Source organism: Hyaena hyaena, unplaced genomic scaffold (assembly GCF_003009895.1).
Source record: "Hyaena hyaena isolate Hyena2069 unplaced genomic scaffold, ASM300989v1 scaffold_361, whole genome shotgun sequence".
Lineage (NCBI taxonomy): Eukaryota > Metazoa > Chordata > Mammalia > Carnivora > Hyaenidae > Hyaena > Hyaena hyaena.
This window is the reverse complement of record NW_024080991.1, coordinates 751590-776529: the sequence shown is the minus strand read 5'-3', so window position 1 is coordinate 776529 and position 24940 is coordinate 751590. Positions and strand designations below refer to the sequence as shown.

General features: G+C 51.0%; 1 protein-coding gene across 1 annotated transcript; it reads left to right on the top strand.

Moving 5' to 3' along the window:
- Positions 1-35: 35 nt before the first annotated feature.
- DUOX2 (dual oxidase 2) lies at positions 36-18413 on the top strand. Its single transcript, XM_039250072.1, is given in 33 exon segments — positions 36-105; positions 379-468; positions 702-866; positions 1422-1609; positions 1787-1988; positions 2108-2274; positions 2660-2720; positions 2869-2965; positions 3396-3486; positions 3965-4067; positions 4614-4777; positions 5357-5532; positions 5749-5867; positions 6207-6344; positions 6563-6676; positions 6868-7070; positions 7374-7559; positions 8815-9040; positions 9120-9213; positions 10825-11051; positions 11766-11835; positions 12255-12338; positions 12893-13071; positions 13215-13445; positions 13623-13722; positions 14421-14470; positions 14742-14869; positions 15101-15254; positions 16622-16854; positions 17074-17232; positions 17585-17740; positions 17849-17977; positions 18291-18413. Coding segments are annotated over 33 exon segments (4677 nt in total).
- The last annotated feature ends 6527 nt before the right edge of the window (positions 18414-24940 follow it).

The following is a 24940-nucleotide window of genomic DNA, read 5'->3' as shown; positions in this document are numbered from 1 at the left end:
GGATCACCTCCCACTTCCCAGGCAGCAGGGTCAGCATGCTCTGTGCAAGGCCAGAGGCGGTGGTGCTCCTGGGAGCTCTGCTGACTACATCCCTGGATCCAGCGGGTAAGCATCCGGTGCCCCTAGCTTAGCGAAGTCGCCCGGTACCTCCTGCAGGAGGAGGAAGTAACAGATGCTGGCAAGCTGCAAGATCGGTCAGATCACAGCGCGGCTCAGCAGGATGGGACACTTCCTAGCGCAGCTTCAATGCCAGACGGTGTCGCCTCTTGGGTAGGATTGGGGGCACTCTGTGAGCGTGAGAAGCGCGGACGGAGGCCGCCAGGTCCCGGAGTGGTCGCCGGGAGGCTAGTGCTGAGGGGACCGCTCTCTGCCCCACAGGCGGCCAGGACTCAACTGCACTGTCCTGGGAAGTGCAGCGCTACGACGGCTGGTTCAACAACCTGAGGCATCACGAGCTTGGCGCAGCCGGTGCGTCCGGTGGTCCGGGGAGGGGGAGGGGGAGGGTGGCTGGTGCGGAGAGAGCGGACGGAGAGAGCGCGCCGCCAGCCGCCCGGCTGTCTGTGCGGCGAACTCCTATGCACTCCCGGGCCCAGGAGACCCTGACTGAAAGGGGTCTCGTCAGTGAGACAGGCGTAGAGAGAGATTTGTGGGCTTTTGGGGCCGGAGTGCCCTGACAGAACCCCGCTCCCTCCTTCCCACAGGCTTCCGACTGCAGCGCCTGGTACCGGCCAATTACGCGGATGGCGTTTATCAGGCTCTGGGGGAGCCGCTGCTGCCCAACTCGCGCCGACTCAGCGACGCCGCCATGCGGGGCACAGCCGGGCAGGCCTCCCGCCGCAACCGCACAGTGTTGGGGGTCTTCTTTGGTGAGAGCAAAGTCGGAGAACACTGGGGTTGACCAGTCACTTGGCGCCTCCGAGAGACGCCCTGCAAGGGCACAGGAGACTGACCCAAGACTCCCAGCCATCTCCTCCTCCTCACTAAGCTACACTTCCAGGCGGTTTTTATCTTGGGGGATTTGGGGGTGTCGATTTAGGGATATTTACTTCCCTAATCTTTCTCTTACCCTTTACTGCAAACGCAGGAGTATCACTAGACCTCCATTAAAGCTCTTGGGAGCTGAGTCCCCGGCCACCCCCCTCCTATTCATATGATTATATCCCCTTTCCACCGAAAGAGAAAGGGGGAGGCAGGATCCGGTGGGAGATGGGGATTGGTCTGGGGGAGCCCTTATCTTAATTATATTTTTTTGGATTCTCACACCAATGTTCCGTGGAGACGGTACTATATCCCCACTTGAAAATTAGAAGAAAGACCCGGAGCTGGTACTACAACATGTCTTTGACTCTTGAGAAACAAAGCGACACTCCCTGCCCACGGGGAGTGTCCATTCTCATCAGTTTGGCCCCCATTGCGGACAGGCTACCACGTGCTGTCCGACCTGGTGAGCGTGGAGACACCTGGCTGCCCCGCCGAGTTCCTCAACATCCACATCCCTCCCGGGGACCCGGTGTTCGACCCCGACCAGCGCGGGGACGTGGTCCTACCCTTCCAGAGGAGCCGCTGGGACCCCGAGACCGGACAGAGCCCCAGTAACCCCCGGGACCTGGTGAGACGAGGCAGGCGGGGTCGCGGGGTCGGGGCCTGGAGGGCCGCGCGGGGGAAAGCCTCCGCCCCCCACCCCCCCACTCCCCACCGCCGCTCGGCTGGCCCTGGCGCCCCCGAACCCGCCTCAGCGACTCCACCTGCAGCTTCCCCTGGGCTCACCCTCCCGGTGCCCCCGCAGACCAACGAGGTGACGGGCTGGCTGGACGGCAGCGCCATCTATGGCTCCTCGCACTCGTGGAGCGACGCGCTGCGCAGCTTCTCCGGGGGGCAGCTGGCGTCGGGGCCCGACCCCGCCTTCCCCCGCAACGCGCAAAGCCCCCTGCTCATGTGGACGGCGCCCGACCCCGCCACGGGACAGCGCGGGCCCCGGGGGCTGTATGGTGAGGCCGCGGCGCGGGGCGGGGCGGGGCGGGCCGGGCCGGGCCGGGGAGCAGCGAAGTCGCGCTCCCGGTGGTCACACGGCCGTGCGTCTCCTCCCCTGCTTCCCTCCGTGGCGCAGCCTTCGGCGCGGAGCGAGGGAACCGCGACCCCTTCCTGCAGGCGCTGGGCCTGCTGTGGTTCCGCTACCACAACCTGTGCGCGCAGCGGCTGGCCCGCGAGCACCCGCGCTGGGGGGACGAGGAGCTGTTCCAGCACGCGCGCAAGAGGGTCATCGCCACCTACCAGGTCAGTCCGCACCCCTTCCCTTGGCGACCCTCACCCGCTGCGCAGAGCCCTCCATCCTCCGACGGGCAGCCCCCAGCAATGCCCTTTTCCGGGAGGGCACTGCTCCCCAGAACTGGGGCTAGCGCCTCGGCGTGGACCCTGAAGAGGATGGGGAGGCAAAGCGCTATTATACGTGAGACTTTGCTGTGGATATTATGTAGCCGCCCTCGTCTCCCATCCCGTTTTCCTTGTGGGCGACGGGTCTCTGCACCTGTCCTGTCTGAGTTCCCTCCGTCGTGACCGCCCCTGCCTAACCCTCATCTCTCACCGAAGCCTTCCTTGGGCTCGGGTCCCTCCCAAGGCGGCTGCTCTACTTGCCTCCCTTTTGCCTTCTCTTGCCCCTCAGAACATCGCTCTGTATGAGTGGCTACCCAGCTTCCTGCAGAAGACACCCCCAGAATATACAGGTACAGGAGTTGAGGGAGACACCGAGACTACAGGGGTGGAGGTGGGGAAGGGCAGATCAGGATCCATGGGGGAGAGAAGATAGGTAGGTGCATGTGATGAAAGGATGTGATAAGGGAGTCAATTTCTCTTATTATCCCTGTTGGGCAGGGTACCGTTCTTTCCTGGACCCCAGCATCTCCCCAGAGTTCCTGGCGGCCTCTGAGCAGTTCTTCTCCACCATGGTGCCTCCTGGCGTCTACATGAGGTGAGGGAGAGGCTGGCAGTGGAGGAGGCATAGCACACTGCCAGAGGTGAAGAATCAACTGCCATGGGAGCCTGGGGCCTTTTATACACCTCCACAGTTTAATGGGAAAGAGAAGCAGAATTTGGAACCCTGAAATAGGACCCTGGGGTAGGAGTTTCAAACTTAACAACTCCTCCTGATGGCTGACCTTTAGTTGCTGAGGGCAGGACTTGTCTAGCAGCTGGGTTATTCTCTTTGCTCCTTTCCTTCCCACTCTATGTGGACAAAGAGCAACCCATACCTTCAATCCACACACATTGCCAAATCCCTGCTATGTTCAAAGAAGTTCAGCCCTCCGTCCTGCCCAAACCTTTCTGAGTCCCTCACCCCACTCAACCCCATGTCAGCCTTTTCCCTGAGCTCTCATCTCATTCTTGATTCCCCATTTCAGAAATGCCAGCTGTCACTTCCAGATGGTCCTGAACCAGGGTGTCGGCAACTCCCCAGCTCTTAGGGTCTGCAACAGCTACTGGATTCGGGAGGTCAGCCTGGGGTCCGGGTCAGGGGAAAGTGAGTCTTGACACACAGGCTGGGGAAAGCAACCATTCCAGTTGCTTTTTTGGGTGTTGCTTCTCCAGATAGTAGATGAGAGAAAAAGTGATCAGAAGGTGGGGCGCCCCGGGGGGTTAATTGGTTAAGTGTCCTACTGTTGATTTTAGCTCAGCTCATGATCTTAGGATTCCTGAGTTTGAGCCATCAGGCTCTGTGCTGACAGCATGGAGCCTGCTTTGAATTCTCTCTCTGCCTCTCCTTCCCTCTCTGCCTTTCTCCTGTGCTCTCTCTCTTCTCTCAAAATAAATAAATAGCTTTGGAAAAAAAAACCACTTAAGAAAATTATCTGGAGACAACAGCTCAGGAGTCTAGGACTAGCCAAGGGCCCTTAGACTTGAGGTGCTACAATGGTTCAGGACGACAGGTACCAGGCTTTGGGGAGAGGCCAAATGTGTTGTTTATTTCCAGAACGCGAATCTGAACAGTGCCCAGGCAGTGAATCACCTGCTGCTGGGAATGGCCTCCCAGATTTCGGAGCTGGAGGACAGGATAGTGGTTGAAGATCTAAGGGGTGAGCTTGGGAGCTCAATGGGATAAGGGTCCAGAGGCTTGGGAGCCTGGGAACCCCTCTGGGTTAATCAACAGGCAGACCCTAGGGTACCTACAATGCAGGAACACAGATATGCATACTACAAATAGCCATTAGAAGAAAAAAAGCTTGTAACTTTTTCTTGTTTAAGTTTAATGTTGTTTTTATTCTAAATAACCTATGTCTGTGTATGTAGGGGGATGGGTGACACCACAATCTCCTTGATAGTTAGGTCTCCAAAGCTTTTCATCCAGTCCTGACTTGAGGCCAAGGATCCTGGTAAAGGACAGGGACTTTACTACTTGGTGACTAGAACAGTCTTGAGTCCCAGGGGAAGATTCTTGCCAGAAAAATTTCCCCTGTTCATACATGGTAACACTGACCCTACTTGGAGGCAAGGTTGATATGGACACAGGTCATATGTTGGAAGTTCTGGGGGTGGGTAGTGCCAAGAACCTAATTCAAGACTGTTGAGCAAAGAGGGGTCAGAAGGATTCAGCCTATAGCCTGGTTCTCCCTCTTTCTCAGATTATTGGCCTGGCCCTGGCAAGTTCTCCCGCACAGACTACGTGGCCAGCAGCATCCAACGTGGCCGAGATATGGGGTTGCCCAGCTATACCCAAGCCCTGAAGGCATTGGGATTGGAGACCCCAAAGAACTGGAGTGACATCAACCTCAATGTGAACCCCCAGGTGAGAAATAGTAATGACAGCAATAGCAGCTATAACTTTCTTGTTTTAAGATCTGTACACTTGTAACTCATTTAATCTATATCAAGAATGTTACAGGGCAGATACTATCATTATCCTTATTTTACCAATGACATGGTTGCTAAATCAGTCACAGAGACAGTATTTAAACTTAGTCATCTGATTCCAGAGTATGTTTCTCACCACCACATTGTACCATCCCTACAGGGTGGCCTCTGTGTTGGGTGCCATTGTCCTATTCCTGCAGGGTCCTTTCTCATGAATTGGGTGACCTTGAAGCTGCTAATTACTGGGACAGATAGACTGGGTGGTGGTGGTCACTGGATATGGCCCACAGGCACCTAGCAGTGCTCTCACCATGGGCAGGGACACATGGGTCTTCCCACCAGTCTCGCCACCTCCTGAGGGGGACTGCCTAGGAAAAGTAGGCTCCTTCAGGCCTGAGCAGCAAGCCAAGCAGCTGATGGAGTCCCCCGTTTAAAGGATGGAGCCGTAGTGGCTGCCCTCCCCACCATACGCTTGCACATACACACATGTACACACACATATTTCTCACCCCAGGTGCTGGAGGCCACAGCTGCCCTGTACAACCAGGACCTGTCCCAGCTGGAGCTGCTCCCTGGGGGGCTCCTGGAGAGCCACGGGGACCCCGGGCCCCTCTTCAGTGCCATCGTCCTTGACCAGTTTGTGCGGCTGCGGGATGGTGACCGCTACTGGTTTGAGAACACCAAGAATGGGTAAGGCCTTCATGAACCTCCTCCTCAGATTCCACCTTGGCCCAGAGCCCCAGGCCCCCTGCCTGGAAGCAGCCCCATGGGCCTTGGATTCCCATGGGCCTTACCTCCTCTTTAATCCCTCTGGGTCTCTTTCCTCATCTGAGTCCCTGGGCCCAAGATTGCTGGAGGCTGGAAGCCCCTTCTCATCCCAACAGTTCCTGGCTTTCTCCAACTTAGGCTGTTCTCCAAAGAGGAAATTGCAGAAATCAGAAACACCACTTTTTGGGATGTGCTAGTGGCTGTTACCAATGTGGACCCCAGTGCCCTGCAGCCCAATGTCTTTATCTGGCATGATGGTGAGTGGCAACCAGAGAAAGGACCAACGGTGGGGAGAGTCGCTTGGTGCTGTCCAGGGAAGCAGGTGCCAGGCAGCCTCTTCTGTGTGCTGCTGGGAAGCCTGCTTTAGGCTGCCTCCCCCATTAAGTACTGGACTGCTTTGCAGGCTGCACTCTGTGGCCAAACTGGGGTAGGTACTGAGAACAGGATATGGAAGGGGTTTTTTTGAGGGGAACAAACTCCAGAGAGGTGGGCCTGGGAAGGAGAAGGGTGCATGGTCCTTTACAGGAGAGAGGGGAAGGGTGCCTGGCCAATGAGTGAGATCGTCAGACTTTGAGGTCTTCTGTCCTCTCCCTCAGGTGCGCCCTGCCCTCAGCCTCGGCAGCTCACAACTGAAGGCTTGCCCCGCTGTGTGCCCCTGACCGTGACTGACTACTTCGAAGGCAGTGGTCCTGGTTTTGGCATCACCATTGTGGCTCTCTGCTGTCTTCCGTTAGGTGAGCACTTCACACCTTCACCTACCCCTTTCCTCTTGGCTGCCCCCCTGCCCGCATACTGTCCCTGCCCCTCATGACCTGCTGGTCTGTGGGACTAGCTCTTCGCGACAGTCGAAGCCAGGCTCAGGGGACCTTGTGAAGGGAGGGGCGACAGCACCCTCAGTGAAGCTGCAGGCATGAAGCACCCCTCCCCATTGGCTCCTTCTGATTCTTTGCAGTAAGTCTGCTTATCTCTGGGGTGGTGGCCCATTTCCGGGGCCGAGAGCGCAAGAGGATACAGAAGAAAGGCAAAGAGAGTGTGAAGAAGGAACCAGCCAAAGATGGGCTGTCAGGTGAGATGGAGTTGAGGGGAGGGAGGGAAATGGGGCCCAGAGAAGGGCCCCTGGGAGAAAAAGCAGGTTGCAGATGTGGGGAGAAAGCCAGGCTTTGGGGTGCCTGCTCAGAGTGGTAGAGTGGAATTGGCTTGAGGTCAGGGACCTGGGTACCTCTGCTGAATGTCTCTGCCCAATCGTCCCTTCCCCAGCGATGGAGTGGCCAGGCCCCAGGGAGAAGAGCTATCCCATTACCATCCAGCTGCTCCCAGACCGATGTCTACAGGTCCTGGACAGGCGGCTGTCTGTGCTCCGTACCGTCCAGCTGCAGCCCACACAGAAGGTCAACCTCATCCTGTCCAGCAACCGTGGGCGCCACACCCTGCTCCTCAAGATTCCCAAGGAGTATGACCTGGTATGGCCAGCCCGCCTCCCCTCCTTGGAATGCTCCTGTATCTCCTCTCTCAGAGCAAGGCCTGTCAGCTCACGTACAGAGCTCCCCTGTGAAGATGATGCTGGGGAAAGGCTCTCCTTTCAGCTGTCCCCACACTCCATGTGACCCTCCCTCTGACCTGCTCGAGCCACTCACTTGGTTCCAGCTTGGATGCACTGGGGGGCAGCTTTTCTCACCTTCCCTCAACTTACGGTCCTTTGAGGTGAGGCTGAACCAGAGCCAGAGCTCCGAGCACTGACACGGGCTTGCTCTTTTTTAACCCAGGTGCTGCTGTTTAACTCTGAGGAGGAGCGGGGCACCTTTGTCCAGCATCTGCGGGACTTCTGTGTGCAGTGGACTCTGGGCCTTGAAGTGACTGAGATGGGAGAGAATGAACTATTCAGGAGGGCTGTGACCAAGCAGCAGCGGGCGTGTATCCTGGAGATCTTCTTCAGACACCTCTTTGCCCAGGTGCCATAATTGTGTGTCTCAAAGACCAGACCTGGCCCAGGGTTGGAGGGAAGCTGGGCTGGACAGGATCCTGCATGGGGTAAACTAAGTTTCTGGTCTGTGCGCTGGAGATAGACAACGTCGATTGAATCGTGGTGTTGCCACTCACTAGCTGCATGGCTTTAGGCTGGTCACACCATCTCTGCTCTGTATGTCCATTTCTTCATCTGTCAAATAGTGATTAAAATAGGAGCCATTGGCATTCCCAGATATCCCCCATATAGAAAATGAAATGAAATAAAATAAAAGTAATAGGATCTATCACCTTGGGTTGTTGTGAGGATTTAATGAGATAGTCTACATCAGTGGTTCTCAAAGTATGGCCCCTGGACCAGTAGCAGCCATCTCACCTGGGAATTTGTTAAAAATATAAATCCCCAGGGGCGCCTGGGTGGCTTAGTCGGTTAAGCGTCCGACTTTCGCTTAGGTCATGCTCTCGCGGTTCGTGGGTTCAGGCCCCACGTCGGGCTTTGTGCTGACTGCCAGCTCAGAGCCTGGAGCCTGTTTCGGTCTGTGACTCCCTCTCTCTCTGACCCTCCCCTGCTCACGCTGTCTCTCTCTCTCTCTCCTAGAAATTAAAAAAATAAAAATAAAAAAATATATATAAATCCCCAATACTCTCCACCAAACCCAGTAAATCAGAAACTCTAGGGTTGGGGGCCATAAGCTCTCCACGGGGTTCGGAAGTTTGAAAAACACTCTTCTATGTATAGGATTTAGTCCAAGTGCTTGGTACATTATAGGCCTTTAACAAATGGTAGTTACACGTATATGACTTTTAAAATCTTTGCACAGTGCGCAGAGACCAAATCAGGCACATGGCAGCCCTGTCTAAATTGACAAGAGAGTAAATATATCCCTAGCCTCTTCCTGCCTGTCCACCCCTGTCTACTTCACCTCTGTCCCCGGTATAGGCTCTCTCATTTTGCATTTTGAATCCCAAACTTTGTCCTCTCCCATTTCCACCCTTCATCTATAGACCTCGCACCATTCCTAACATATAAAGCTCGTGTATCTTGGGTCCAGGGAGAAAATCCAGAGAGATCTGATTCACCTCCTCAGAGGCCCAAGTCAAAAGTATATCTGAGGACCAGGAGAGATACAAGGACTCACTCTTTCTGAATTGGACTTTAAGGAGATGTGAAAGGTCACTGAACTGAGTTCAGCCCAGGCCTCACCTCCTTTTCTCCTTTCCTCTGCTGCTGCCCAAGTGCAGGTGCTAGACATCGACCAGGCAGACGCAGGGACCCTGCCCCTGGACTCCTCACAGAAGGTGCGGGAGGCCCTGACTTGTGAGCTGAGCAGAGCTGAGTTTGCTGAGTCCCTTGGCCTCAAGCCCCAGGACATGTTTGTGGAGTCCATGTTCTCTCTTGCTGACAAAGATGGCAATGGCTACCTGTCATTCCGGGAGTTTCTGGACATCCTTGTGGTCTTCATGAAAGGTAGGGGGAGAGTGGGCCACTTCAGGAACCAGCAGTCTTTCAGCACAGAGATGACCTCCATCCTCCTTTCTCTTCTCAGGCTCCCCAGAGGACAAGTCCCACCTGATGTTCACCATGTATGACCTTGATGGAAATGGCTTCCTCTCCAAGGATGAATTCTTCACCATGATGCGGTATGAGTGGGCCCTTCCAGTTCTGACACTCCCTGATGTTTGAAACAAAGTCATATCAGAGGGGGTTAGATGAGGAGGCTATGTGGCCATCTATTTTGAAAAGTTGCCTAGATACTGGATTCTAGATGCTCAGAGCATCTAACTTCATAAGTTTATCTGACCAGGCCCCTGCCTCCAAGAGGGTCTATTATCTGCACTGTCTACACCAGCCAGAAAATTCTCCCTCCCTAGTTAAAAACAAACAACAACCACTAAGCCAATATGACCAATACCAAAAGTCTAGTATTCCTTTTGGATGCCTTTATCAACTCTTCTACACCATACCTAACACTGTGCTTTATACCCTGAAATAATGGATGGAAGAAGGATGACCTTTGTCACTCTTCCTGTATTAATCACCAGGACATGAAGAAGAAACATGGAAAGATCCTCTATATTCCAACACTTCTTTCTTCCTGCTTCTTAAGCAGGTTGTGGTCTGCTGACAAAGACCAGCTTTGAGTGCGTAGACTTCTTATTCCTGAAGACACTGTTCTGGTAACAGTGAAAGTCCTCTTCAGCTCCATAAGGACAGGGCTCTTCTCTTTTGTTTCTCACTAAATCCACCTCTTCTGCATTGTGATTCACACATAGCAGGAATTCAATACATACTTAACTGAATCAGGTGGTATAAATGAGCAAATGAATAAACAAAATGCATAAAACTGCAGAGTCTTTTACCTTTTCTACCTTATTTCTTTCTGTTACTTTCCGCATTCCCCCTAACTGCCACATCCCTCTTCAGCCCAGACACTGCAACTGGACATGGGCTTCTAAAAGACTAGGGTGAAGCTGATTGCAGTCCACCCTTCACCGGGTGTGCCATTGCAGGCCCAGACTTGGGTGAGGCTCTAGGGATCTAGGAGAGGGTCTCTGTCCACCAGGGCCAAGCATCCACTTTCTCTTCCTGTACTCAGTTGTAGATCTGGCCCAGTCTCACTTGGATGATGTGTTTTTTTAATAGGCTTGCTATGCCAGGCACACACAGGTCTTTTTTCTTTCGGATTCACACAAACATGGATGGTTGGCTTGTTTTTGTCCCAAAGCACAACCTAAGAAAAGAGTATGGCCACTCTGGGTGCTATGAGATTGGGTGTGGAGACACTACTGCCTGTGCCCCGTGGCATTGGCACAAGGAAGCAGCAGCCATTGTAGCCACATCTCCTCCCCCCCCAACACCCAGGGTTCTGTGCCCCCACTGGACTATGAGAGGAGGAGGCCAGTGGCAGCGTGGGATGCATTAACACAAGAGAGTGGGCAGAGACCCTGCCACATAAGAAGCCCATGGTCATCTGCACATGTCCCTACCGTAAATGGACATTGATCCCACCTTACAATGCCCTCTAGTTTTGAGGGCTGCTTTCTCTAATTGGTCAAGGTCACTTTCAATTTCAAACCTGTGGCTACCCCACCCAGCTTAATGTCAACTACAGGCTGGATGAACACCTTCTCAGTGCCATTTCCTGGGTCACTGGTAACCACATTAGATAATCTGGGGCCCGCCCCACCCTGCACTTGCCTGAACCTGACCTTGCTGGATGACAGACTGCTGTATGTCTCCTCCTCCCCCAGGTCCTTCATCGAGATCTCCAACAACTGCCTGTCCAAGGCCCAGCTGACTGAGGTGGTGGAGTCCATGTTCCGGGAGTCGGGCTTCCAGGACAAGGAGGAGCTCACGTGGGAGGATTTCCACTTCATGCTGCGGGACCACGACAGCGAGCTCCGTTTCACGCAGCTCTGCGTCAGAGGTGGGGGTGGAGGTACGTGAGTATGTGAGAAATGGTAGGCATCGGGGAGGGGTGTGTCTTCAAAATGAGAGTTGCTTGGGGCGCCTGGGTGGCTTAGTCGGTTAAGCGTCCGACTTTCGCTTGGGTCATGATCTCGCGGTTCGTGGGTTCGAGCCCCGCGTCGGGCTCTGTGCTGACTGCCAGCTCGGAGCCTGGAGCCTGTTTCAGTCTGTGACTCCCTCTCTCTCTGACCCTCCCCTGCTCGCGCTGTCTCTTTCTCTCTCTCCTAGAAATAAATAAAAATATTAAAAAAAAAAGAGAGAGTTGCTGGTAGATAGGACTTGGGTTATCTCTTCAAGTCTTTTGTGCCTAGTATAGAGCCAGGCACGTGTAGTCAAGGGTGTCACATACAGCTATACAATCTGTGCACTGCACAAACATGCCCAATGAGAGGTCAGGGGGTGGGCTGAAATCTACTCACGAAGCTCATGCACATTGGTCTGGCGTGTAGCTGGTCAGAGGAAGAGACATTATTTTCTTTATACAAAGGATGCAGGACTGCATCTGCCTGAAGTTGTCCCCTTTTCTAATTATGCCAAGTTAGCACCTGTTTACAATGGGTGCCCACTGTGGGCAGTGAGGGGAACAAGGCTGTAACAAGAGATGAGAACGTGACAAAGTCACTCGCAAGTGCCGTGGCAGCCTTCCTGGAGAAGAGAGGGGGGCAGGCTCCCATCGTTCTGCCCTTGTGAGGAAGCCTGTGCAGACTCTTGTTCTTCTCTCCAGGTTTTGGAGACACCTTTAAACCAAACATCGGCTGTCGAGTCTCATTCATCACTCGGACACCTGGGGAACGGTGAGCAGGAATGGAGGCATTGGCAGGTCCCCTTGGCCAGGTGCCCTGAAGAGAAATGAAGGAAGTGGGGCTGGCTAAGTCAGTCCCTGGGACCAGACATTTGCCCTCTGAAAGTAGCTCTTAGTACATAATTGATCCTGGCCCAAATTCCAGCTGCTTCCCACACCTCATGTGGCTCAGGATCCTAGCTCTCTCCCTGCCACTCCAGGACAGAATCGTTCTGTAAAACATGACCACATTGTATTCATTCATTCTACCTCGCTTCTCCTGCCTGGCTTCTCTCTGGCCAGTTTTATGGGCAGGTTCTATGGCAGGGGTGGGTCCCAGGATCCATCCCCATCCTCTGAAGTTCTGACGTGGTGATTCTTCTCCTGGCTGTAAAGATAAGGGGAGAATAAGGCCCATTTTCCCTTTCTCAGATCCTGCTCCCAGGAACTAGGGCTCCCTGCCTTAGAAGCCTCAGAGCTGGGAGGCCCTGGGCTGAAGAAGAGGTTTGGCAAAAAGTAAGTAATTTCCAGACCACCAGGCCCAAGGAACCATGGGGAGAAGTCTCAGACTCTCTGGGCCCTGCCCACCCTTCCTGGACACAAGAGGGACCATCTTGTGTCTCATTCCATACATCCCTGACCTGACGGGTGGGCCATAGAGTCAAATGATTCTTCAACATCTTCTAATCTCTCCACCCTAACCTTCAGGCAAGGGGCCTGGCACTCAGATGCAATACCAACATGGCAGTAAGGGGTCTTCTGGCTCCTGCCTGCTTTGGGCACAGCAGCGAGGCCCATTCAGGGAGCAGCAAGAGGGAAGGACAGAACACACAGGAGGAAGATGAGGTGGAGTAGGAGGGAGACAGAGGAGTGGGTGGATGGACCAAATAAAGATAAGAGGTAAAAGGTGGGGAGCGGGTAGGAGTCTATTTACTGAACGCTGTTTCCTTCATCTGTTTTGGCCAATCCTGACTTACCCTTGCCAGGTTATCAGGTCTCCTTCATGGGGTGGCATTTAGGGGAGGTCAGGGTGCCCTGGTCTCACAGCCAGCTGCCTCCCTTTGCTGCAGGACAGTGGTGCCCCCTCCCCGGCTATACACAGAAGCACTGAAGGAGAAGATGCAGCGGGGTCTCCTGGCCCAGAAGCTGCGGCAGTACAAGCGCTTTGTGGAGAACTACCTGCGGCACATCATGTGTGTGGCGGTCTTCTCCGCCATCTGTGCTGGCTTGTTTGCAGAGCGCGCCTACTGTAAGAGTTCCAGCTTGTGGGCAGTGGGAAAGCGCTAGTGGAGAGCTGTCTGGCTGCTCTTCCCACTGGAGCCCAGGCATTCTGACCCAGGCCCGGGACCCTGGCCTCTGTGCTGTGCTGATCCATCCACACCCCCTCACCAGATTATGCCTTTGCCTCACCACCCTCGGGCATCGCAGAGACCACTTTTGTGGGCATCATCCTGTCCCGGGGCACGGCCGCCAGCATCTCCTTCATGTTCTCCTACATCCTGCTCACCATGTGCCGCAACCTCATCACCTTCCTGCGAGAGACCTTCCTCAACCGCTACATACCCTTCGACGCCGCCGTGGACTTCCATCGCTGGATCGCCATGGCTGCTGTTGTCCTGGCCAGTCCGTAGCTCCTGGGCATCCTCCCCATTGTTGCAGCTCTCTGGGTCTAGCTGTGGGGGAAACAGTGAGGAGACCAGAGTTACTTAGACTCCCATCTCTCTTCCCCGTGCTCCTCTGTTCCTCAGGGTGGGAGGTAGAGTCAGCCCTGGGTGGCATCTCTAACAGAGTCTCTCTCAGTTTTGCACAGTGCTGGCCATGCAGTCAATGTCTTCATCTTCTCAGTCAGCCCCCTCAGCCTGTTGGCCTGCATCTTCCCCAACGTCTTTGTGAATGATGGGTCAGTTCTGGGGAAGGTTCCCCCATGGGACATTTGGGGCAGACCAAAGAATATAATGGAAAAGAAATAGATGACCCTCAACACTCCACTCTCACTGAATGAGAGTGAAGACCCTGCTGGGGATGCTGAGAGGTGACTTCCTTGCCCTGGAAGGAAGTGGCCATAATTAACCAAGAAAGATGTTTGGGAGATGAATTAGAATCTCTTTCCCACACGTAGCTAGCACAGAGCTTGGAATCTTAGCCTACCATTCATTCACTGAGCAAACATTTATGGAGTACATCATATGTGACCATCCAGGTACCAGAGAATAGGCATGCCAGATTCATGCAGTCATTCAGCAAATACTTGTTGAGTATTTACTACATGCCTGGCATTGTTTGAGCACAGGGATTAGAGCAGTGAGCAGACCCGGACCCTTGCCCCCATGGGACTTACAGAATGGGAACCAAGTACTCAAAGAAGCAAATAGCAGTAAGAGAGTTCAAGATAGTGCAGGAGGAAGAATTGCCAAGAAAGCAGAGGGTGAAACTGTGGGTGACTGGGCGCCATGTTCCTTGGATGGATCTCTGGCCATCTGAGTGGAGGCCCAGTAACCTCAGCAGTCAGGGCCGGCAGAAGCAGAATCACATGACAGTGTGACAGTGGGGGAGCCAGTCCTGCCCCAGCCAGAAGCTCCATATACCTTTGCCCTACAGGTCCCAGCTTCCCCAAAAGTTCTACTGGTGGTTCTTCGAGACGATCCCAGGTAGGAAGTGGGGGTATATGTGGGGCCTGGGGGTTCTATCTGAGGACCGCTGCTTGTCTTCATCTTCCCTTGAATACATATTTGTACAGTGGTCGTGATTCCCTTTCTAGTCTCCAGAACAAGCCCCAGCTGCATCCCCTGCAGGCAAGCTGTTCTGGGCACCAGGGAGTTCAGAGAAGGAGGGAAGAATGGGGGGCACGCTGTTGTATTCTCAGCCCACACTGAGGTCCTTCCCAAGAGTATTCTCTGACCCTGTTCCCACTGCCCCCAGGTATGACAGGAGTGCTCCTGCTCGTGGTCCTGGCCATCATGTACGTCTTCGCCTCCCACCACTTCCGGCGCCGTAGCTTCCGGGGCTTCTGGGTGACCCACCACTTCTACATCCTGTTCTACGTGTTGGTGAGGGATTCTCTGGGCAGGGCCTAGCCATGGGGGCAGGGATGAGCATCATAATGGGGGCAGGGAGCAGGCTTAGTTGGACCTGAGAGTGGAGATCCCAGCCTCTGAGGTCAATAGCAGCTTTATCTACCCAGCCCCGGCCCTGGGCCTGGGCAGGAAGTGTCTGGACAAGAGAAGGTGCAGGGAGGGTCCTGGGTGGGCCTGAGCTGTACTAACTGGTCACATCTCCAGCTCATCATCCATGGCAGCTTCAGCCTGATCCAGCTGCCCCGTTTCCACATCTACTTCCTGGTCCCGGCACTAATCTATGGGGGGGACAAGTTGGTGAGCCTGAGCCGGAAGAAGGTGGAGATCAGCGTGGTAAAGGCGGATCTGCTACCTTCAGGTACCAGGCCTAACCTGACCCCAGGTGGGGGGCATTGGAGTTGACTCATGTAGATACAGCTCCCCAGGCCTCCCGACCCCCATCAGGGCTTTTGATAATCTGTTGGGGACCCCTGCAGCTTTCCTGATACAAATAGAGCCCCAGAAAGGGCTGTGTTGTCCCCAGGAGGACTTGGAAACGATGAGACGTGACCATGAGAAGAGGCAGCTAAAAGACATTTAAGGGCAAAACAGACGCCCCTGTGTGTGGTCTGGGTGCTGAACAGGGAACCATATATACCCCCTGCCATCCCTTAGCCCCCCTTCAGATGAGCAATTGGCTTAGATTTTGAAAGTCTATTTTTTTTTAGAGTTTATTTAGAGAAAGAGAGAGAGAGAGAGAGAGCATGAGTAGGGGAGGGGCAGGGAGAGAGGGAGAGAAAGAATCCCAAGCAGGGTCTGCGCTGACAGTGTGGGACTCGAACCCACGAACCACGAGATCAAGAGTTGGTCTCTGATCGATTGACTAACTGACTGAGCTACCCAGGTAGCCCCTCGAGAGTCTATTTTTGAGAGTTTATGTTAGCCAAAGTGAGGATTCATACCACTGTAGAGGCTAGCAGAAGATGATTTTAGGTGTTGTGGGACCATCTAATCTTCAGGACTAACACAGTAAGAAAATTAATCTCATTTCACCTTTATGTCCATTGAGATTACTTAAGGACAAAACCTCAGCGTGTTATTACTATGCTTTTTGCACTCTCCGGTACTTGCAAATCAATTTTTTTTTTTAAACAAAGAAAGAATAAGCCTGAGGCTCAGCTGTGGTCTAGCACACCAAACACTATCCAACTAAAATTTGATAAAATATGGTGCCTTCTTTTACAATATATGGTACTGGTTTTCCACCCATCTGAGTGATCCAAAGTTTTTCAAGGTAAATCATATTGAAAAAGTAAGTCAACTTAAAGAAAAACATTAGATAAACAATAGTGCAGAGGTGTGCAGAAATGGCCCATCCAAAGGTAATTCATACATGGTGGAGGTTTGGTAAACACTGAGATGGTCCCTGGGGTAAACAGGTCTTTTGACCTGTAGGCCAATATTCAGGATAGTAGTATAGGGGCCTGAATGTTTTGTGGGAATAAGGAGTGGAGAGGAGAGTAGCTGAAACCAGGAGCAGAGAAACCTAACTCTGCTTAGGTTTCTAACTTAACCCCGGAAAGAGAGAGAGGGGACCCTCTGACTCCCACCCCCAGGAGCTCCTCAAACCATATGCTCACTCCCTGTTTCAAGTGTGTGGAGAAGACAGGGCATCTGGAGTATCTGCCAGTCCTCAGGCAGAAGCAAGCCTTCTGATCCCTGCCCTTGCCTGCCCATGACCCCCAGGAGTGACCCACCTGCGATTCCAGCGGCCCCAAGGCTTTGAGTACAAGTCAGGACAGTGGGTGCGGATCGCCTGTCTGACTCTGGGGACCAACGAGTATCACCCATTCACACTGACTTCTGCACCCCACGAAGACACGCTCAGCCTGCACATCCGGGCAGTGGGGCCCTGGACCACTCGCCTCAGGGAGATCTACTCACCTCCAGTGGGTGACGGCTGTGCCAGATACCCAAAGGTGCTTGCCACTGGGAACCACTTTCGGGTCTCCAGCACTGGCAAAGGGTCCCTACTCTCCCCTACCCTGAGACTAGAAGCTCCAGCCAGCACAAGGTTAGGCTGGGTTCCCTGAGAAGAGGCTATGTTGCTCCCATATCCCTCTTCTTCCTGCCTAAACCCATTTCTAACCTCAGAGCTGGGGCCAGGCCAGGCTCATCTCTTCTTCTTCGGTTGGCAGCTGTACCTCGATGGACCATTTGGAGAGGGCCACCAGGAGTGGCATAAGTTTGAGGTGTCAGTGCTGGTGGGAGGGGGCATTGGGGTCACGCCCTTTGCCTCCATCCTCAAAGACCTGGTCTTCAAGTCATCATTGGGCAGCCAAATGCTCTGTAAGAAGGTGAGTGTCTCTCTTCCATTCTTAGAAAGAATGGGGACAGACTGCCTGAATGTGTCCCCACATCACAGTGGAGTAATATGGGGAAAAGCCCCTGGCCCCTAGGCACTGAGTCTGCTGGGGCTGTTCATACACAGCTGTCCACATGCTCAACATTTGAGGGAGGGTAGGATGTATAGACAGAAAGATCTCTGCTGGGGTCTATTGGTTAAAAGCTTTACATCAGGTTTGTGGGGCTGCCAGAGATTTGGAGTCTGTGGGTGGTCTGAGGCTTTCCAGCCTCTCAGGTGAAGGCATCTGGGGTGGAAGAAACTTGAGTTGAGCTGAGTCCTGAGCTCCAGCAATGCATCCCCAGATCTACTTCATCTGGGTGACACGGACCCAGCGGCAGTTTGAGTGGCTGGCTGACATCATCCGGGAGGTGGAGGAGAATGACTGCCAGGACCTGGTGTCCGTGCACATCTACATCACCCAGCTGGCTGAGAAGTTTGACCTCAGGACCACCATGCTGGTAGGCCAGGGCCGGCCAGGCAGGGTGGGTATGTGGGCCACCATCTAGACTAAGAGCCGCCCCTGGCTGTGTGTGGCTGTGACATTCCTCCTCTCCTCCCTCTCCCAGTACATCTGTGAGCGGCACTTCCAGAAGGTGCTGAACCGGAGTCTGTTCACGGGCCTGCGCTCCATCACCCACTTTGGCCGCCCCCCCTTTGAGCTCTTCTTCAAGTCCCTGCAGGAGGTCCACCCCCAGGTCAGTCCCATCCCCACCTGTCCTGAGACCCTGGCCTTCCCCTGTCAGGATATCCTAGCCCTCAAGCTCCCTAAAGCTATAATCTGAGTGGAGAACCATCCCACGCTAGCCCCACAATGGGGTCAAGTGTTGGAGGAAGCCTTCAAACCTCCACACCCCTGACTGCTCCTAGCTCAAGCCTCCTCCTCAGAGCTGGGGGTCAATGCCTTGGTCATTCCAGCAAGCTTGAGAAGCAGCTTCCTCCTAAGGGGTGATAATCTTAAGACTGCAGGCCTCTCCTCTCTATAGTCACTCCCTGCAACACACTTGACAGGTACGGAAGATTGGGGTGTTCAGCTGTGGCCCTCCAGGAATGACCAAGAATGTAGAGAAGGCCTGTCAGCTCATCAACAGGCAGGACCAGGCCCACTTCATGCATCACTATGAAAACTTCTGAGAACCTCTTAGAAATTCCTGGTTCCTGTTTCCCCTCTGTGGACCAGCCCTGCCAGCAGTTCCTGTTAGAATCCACCACGGGCCTCAGCTAGAAACCTGAAAGAGCTCCTCCCTCATGGCCCCATCTGTCCTATGCTCTGACAAGGTAGAGAAGAACCCTCCAGCTCAAGCCACAGCAGTTTATGGCAAACAAAGTAGAGTGGGGAGAGCCATTGCCTTGTGACATCTGTAGAGATCAAGAGATACAATATCATTTGCCTCTCATAGGTCCCCATGTCTCTGTTTTCCTTGCACAAAACCAGTGTATTGCTTTGTTATCTTCTTGGCTTAGGCATTTGAGGGATGGTGGAGTGGGGATAATCAATGTGAAGAGAGGCCTAGGTGAGAATCTCCTCAGAGCCCGGTTCAGAAGCCATGGTGCTTGGAATTTGGATGATCGAACTGTCTCTATTCAGTCTCTGAGGCCTTGTCCCTCCAGCTCCACCCCTGACCCTTTCTTGCTCCTAAAGGGTCAGGAACAGTTAAGAATAATCAGGGAACAAAGATGTCTACCTAGTCCTAGTCCCAGCGTTCCTGCAGTCAACCAGCAATGCCTGCTGCTATGATCCTTCCGTGGCCCTTTTCTGAGCCTGTGAAGCAGCACCTGGGCTCTGAGACCAAGGGAATCCAACCTGTCTGCCAGACATCCAAAGCTCCCTCTCAGTTCCCCACTCCCACAAGAGTGGGTGACCAGCTGTCCTGGTTTGCTCAGGACTCTCCCAGTTTTGCCACTGATAGTCTTTTGTCCCATGAAACCGCTCAATCCCAGGCCAATCAGACAAAGCTGGTCATCTTACACAGGAGGCAACCTGGGATGTCACCTCCATACGAGGCTTTTTAAGGCATTTCTTTTCCTTCTGCAACTGACACTTTCCTAAAAAGCTGAGCTTTAATTATTTTTAAAAATTTAAGTATAATTTGCATATAGCAAAGTATATAAATCTTAAAGTTATACATACATGTGTTCACACTAACCAAGTCAAGATATAGGACATTTCCACCACCTCAGAAACTTCCCTTGTGCCCCTTCCCAGTCAGTCTCCCCCAACCAGTGGAAGCAATCACTGGTGTGATTTCTGTCACTTTAGATTAGTTTTGGTCATACTGAAGCTACCCTTTGGAAACCGGCTTCTTTCGGTACAATGTCACTGTGATCCATCCATGTTGTTGTATGTATTAGTAGTTTATTCATTTTCATTGCTGAGTTGTATTTCACTGTAGAGATATACCAAATGTTTATCCATTTTCCTATTGATGCACACTTGGGTTGTTTCTAGTTTTTGATAATTCTGAATAAATCTTCAATGAACATTCTTGTACCTGTCTTTGGTGGACATAATGCACTCATTCCTTTTGGGTATATATCTAGGGTGGAATTGCTGGGTCACAGAGTTCTCCAGCCAATTAAACCCGTGGCAGGGAGAGTTTCTGCCCATCTCCACATCCCTGCCCCAGGCTCATCTCCTCATTGGTCCCACCCAAACTCTTCTGTCAAGCCAAGTGCCTTTGGCTCTCAACCCTCTATATTGAAGGAAACTCTCTGACAAAACTGGAAGAATGCTGGATCAGAGACCTGGATTCTGGTGCCAATTTTACTCCTAAGTAGTTACAGAGGAAAATCCTTTGACTTCTCTGAGCCTACTTCCTCATGTATACCACCCTCTGTATGGGTATTAGGAAGTCAGATAGTAATACTGGCGCAGAAAATGCTACAGATGAGAAATGTATATGTTGTGCAGCAGTCTCAGCCTATTGATAATCAGTGCTGTAGCTGATCAGCCCTTGTGGGTTCTTCTTATGATTACATGACACTCTCAGCAATCCATCAGGAGACTTCAAAAGATATGAGGTGTATTACTTATATGCAATGGAAATTACACAGCATACCTGGGGCCACACAATGAGGTCATGGCTCAGGCTTGGGCTTCTGCTTCTATTGAGGTAGAGGGTGGGTGCGTAGGGTTTTGCAGGCTCACTCTTTATTGGTGAGTTTAAAATAAAAGAGTGGAACGGGTGCCTGCCTGGCTGGGTCAGTGGATGGAGTATATGACCCTTGATCTCATGGTTGTGAGTTTAAGACCCATGTTAGGTATAGAGATTACTTACAAATAAAATATTTTTTAAAACCCATAAGAGTGGGAATTGAGAGTACAGGAAAACAAGAAACAAGCAGCTCAAATGGTCAGTTATCAAACAAAATCAAGCAAGATTTCTAAAACAATGGAGCCTAGAGTGGTGAGGGGGACGGGGTGCAGTGCAGCCTACCTCTTAATCTAGTCTTGTAACTGAAAATGTGTTTATTCAAGATAGCCATCTTTTAAGAAAGTGCCTCTTCCCCCACCCCTTTATTTATTGAGAAATAATGAGCATATATTACTGTATAAGTTTAAGGAGTATAATAGCGTAATGGTTTGATTTACATATATTGTGAAGTGATTACTACAATAGCTTCAGCCTAACATTCAGCACCTCATATAACTACGATAAAAAGAAAAGAAGAAAAGAAAAAATTATTTTTTTTCTCCTGGTGATGAGAACTCTTAGGATTTACTCTCTTCACATTCTTCCTATAGATCATTCATCGGTGTTAGCTATAGTCATGTTGTACATTACATCCCTGGTACTTACTCATCTTATAACTGGAAGTTTGTACCTTTTGATCACCTTCCTCCAATTCCCTCTCCCCACCTACACCTCTGGTAATCATAAGTCTGATCTTCTTTTCTATGAGTTGGTTTGCTTTTTTTTGGTATTCCATATGTAGGTGAGATCATACAGTACTTTTCTTTCTCTGTGTGACTTATTTCACTTGGCATAATGCCTTCAAGCTCCATCCATGTTATTATCACAAATGGTAGGACTTCCTCCTTTTTTATGACTGAATAATATTACACACACACACACACACACACAGCACAACTTCCTTATCCATTTATCCACTGATGGACTCTTGTGTTGTTTTTATGTCTTGGCTAATGTAAATAATGCTTCTATAAACATGAAAGTGCAGATACTTTTTCTTTTACATATATTTAAAATTTTTTTAATATTTTTTTTTGAGACAGAGAGAGAGGGAGACAGAGACAGAGGCAGAGACAGAACACAAGCAGGAGAGGGGCAGAGAGGGGGGGAGACACAGAGTCCTGAGCAGGCTTTAGGCTCTGAGCTGACAGCACAGAGCCCAACACGGGATTCGAACCCACAAATTGTGAGATCATGACCTGAGCTGAATTTAGATGCTTAATCCACTGAGCCACCCAGTTGCCCCAACAAATGTCTTTTCATGTTAGTGTTTTTGTTTCCTTTAGATATATTCCCAGGAGGGGAATTGCTAGATTATATGGTAGTTTTATGTTTAATTTTTTGAGCATCTTCCATACTGTTTTCCACAGTGGCTGCACCAAATTACAATCCCACCAACAGTGCACAAGGGCTCATTTTCTCTGCAGCCATGCCAGCATTTACTATCTCTTATCTTTTTGATGACAGTCATTCTAACAGGCGTGAGGTTTTAGTTTGCTTTTCCTTAATGACTCGTGATATTGAGAATCTTTTCATGTACCTATTAATCTTTTGTAGGTCTTCTTTGGTCCTTTGACCATTTTTTAATGCCTCAGCAATCAAAAGTTAAGTCAGGCACTTGCGTTAAAAAGAAAAAAGAAAAGGAAGAAGGGAGGGAGGGAGGAAGGAAGGAAGGAAGGTAGATCAGGGCTTGCACTATAATATGAGAATATATATTTGCAATATATGGTGATTATTAATCTACCTATTTATTAGCATCATGCTTATGGGCCTCCAGCCCTCTTGCTCCTTACCAGGTACACAACCAGTTATTAATCCTGAACTCTAGTCCCTTAGCTTATTCCCAAATCTTGCCCATCAGTGCCTGCCTAATTCCTTTCTTAAGACTGTCCAAGTATTTATCTGCCCCAGCCTAACTCACCTCTTCTTGCTAGACTAGAGACTGTTGTTGATATGGCTGTCATGATTATCCATAACATTCTCTACTCGGTCCTACCCCTACCTGCCATGCTAGGGTCTGAGGATCTCCTGAAGACTCCATGATCACTCTTGCCCAGACACCAAACCATGTCAAGTACATGTCCAGCTGGACACAGGGATATGCCCTCATGATCTTGAATAGCCTCGGGTGACAGCCTGACTCCCTGCTCCAGCCATGTTCTAGATGTTAACCCTGTGCATATATTCACATGATCTAGTTACTCAATCTAGCCTTGCCCAGATTCCCAGGAAGCCATTTGTTGCTGGGATAAGAGTAGGGCCTCCTGGGATAGATAAGCCAGGAATAGGCAGCAACCAAGAATGTGTCTTTGCATTGAGAAAAATGAGGTCAGTGACTACACAAGAGGATGTAGGGGAGAGGATAGACTCTGGAAAATTGTGTAAATGAGGAAGGCCATGAAAAGTACCTCAGAAAAAGAGGGCTGTGGAAGGGTGACTTAGAGGAAATTCATGGAAATGTTAATACTAATAGTGTAAAAGAGAACAAACCTTCTCTATGTCAGGTCACAGATGTTGATCTCAGGCCTGGAGACAAAGACCAACCCAAAGTCTGCCTTGAAGAGATAGAGTTGAGGATGAGAATGGAACAAGGATAGAGAAGGAATCAGGTGAGATTGGATGGCAATGGGATTGGGGATGGAGAAGATGAGGATGAGGATGAGATTGGATGGAAGAGATTTGGGGTCAGGTGGAAGAGAGTGGACAAGGATGAGGAGGTGCTAAGGCTGAGCTCTGTAGGAGAGTAATGAAGGCTAGCTCTTTGCCTCTTTTTCCCACTTTCCAGACTGAACTTCTGCCGCAGTTGAGAGAGGAGAAAGTTGACAAGATGTGGAAAACTTCCTACTCATTTGCTAAGGATTTTCAAGTAAGTGGAGCCAATCTAGAGAAGTAGTTAAAAGTAAGGGCCCCTTGAGTCAAATTGAGTTTAAGACCCAGCTGGGTGACCACAAGGGGTGCCTGAGTGTCTCAGTCAGTTAAATGTCTGACCCCTGGCTTCAGCTCAGGTCATGATCTCATGGTCTGTGGGTTCAAGCCCTGCATCAGTCTCTGCACTGACAGCATGGAGCCTAGTTGGGATTCTCTCTATCCCATACTCTTTGCCCCTCCCCTGCTAGTGCACACACATGCATTCTCTCTCTCGCTCTCTCTCTCTTTCTCTCTCTCTCAAAATAAAAACATAAACTTAAAAAAAAAGAAGACCCAGCTGGGTGAACTTGAACAGACAAAGGAAACTTTCAGTGCCTCATTTTGTAGGTTACATGTGTTCAGGCAAAGATAATGTGTGGAAAGCCCTTAACTGTGCCTGACACCTAGTAATATTGTTCCAATTATTACTTTCATCAAGAGAAGTTGAAGATCCAGGAGGCAGAGCTCCATATCTGAGGAGTTTGGGGTGTTTGGGTCTTGAGTGATGTCAAGCATCTTGTTTGCAGTCCAGGCCTGTCCTATGTGACTGTTCCCCCAACTTTGCATCTCCCCAAAAGCAGAGAGGAAAGGCTTGCCCTGTCCTCTAGGGATATCAAGCCCTGAGATCATCTGGAAGTCACCCCATCCTGGCCTTGTCTGAAATGGAATGTGACAGGGTAAGCTGACTACATCCCTGCTGTCCAGTCTCCAGAATTCTATAAAGGGCATGAGAATCTCTGCAGCCAGTTTCATAGGAATTTTCCTCCCTGGAAAATGACCTCAGATAAACTGTGACATGAAGGCATTCCCTTTTCTGAGAGTGAGAGATTGGCAGTGAAATTCTGCCCAAAACATTGGATGCTGGAATCAAGACCTGGGTTCTATTTCCAGCTGTCCTACTAGAATCACTGTGTGACCTTAGGGAAGTCACCTGAGTTCTCTGGGCCTCAGTTTTCTCACCGAAAAAATAAAGGGATTAGTCCAAGACCCCTTCCAGACTTAAAATGTCACTCTTCCCTTCTACACTCCTCATCCTAAATGAATGGAGGCCCCTTGTTAGGAAAAAAACTTCCTTGGCTTCTCATTCAAGGTTCAATTGGCTAGGGAAAGGGAACTTACTTTAAAGGGTTTATATGTGTTGGATCCAATATCACATTTACATAAATTTCCTCATTTAATCCTTTTAATAGCTTTTTGGATGAGATATTATTGCCCCCATTGTGCAGAGGAGGTACTTGAGGCTCAGAGAACAGATTGCCTACAGGTATCCAGCTGGTAACAGACAAAATTAAGATTTGAACCCAGGTCCCATGAAATCTCAGAATCTCTGGTCTTTCCACCCTGGTGCCTCTAAATGTCTGAAACAAGAAGGCAACCAAGAAACAATCAAACTACAGTGTGGTGTTGTCTATAGTTAATAATACCGTATTGCATATTTGAAAGTTGCTGAGAGTAGATCTTACAAGTAGTCATCACAAGAAAAAAAATTGTAACTCTGTATGGTGATGGATGTTGATGACCCTAGCTGTGGTGACCATTTCAGAATATACACTATATCTA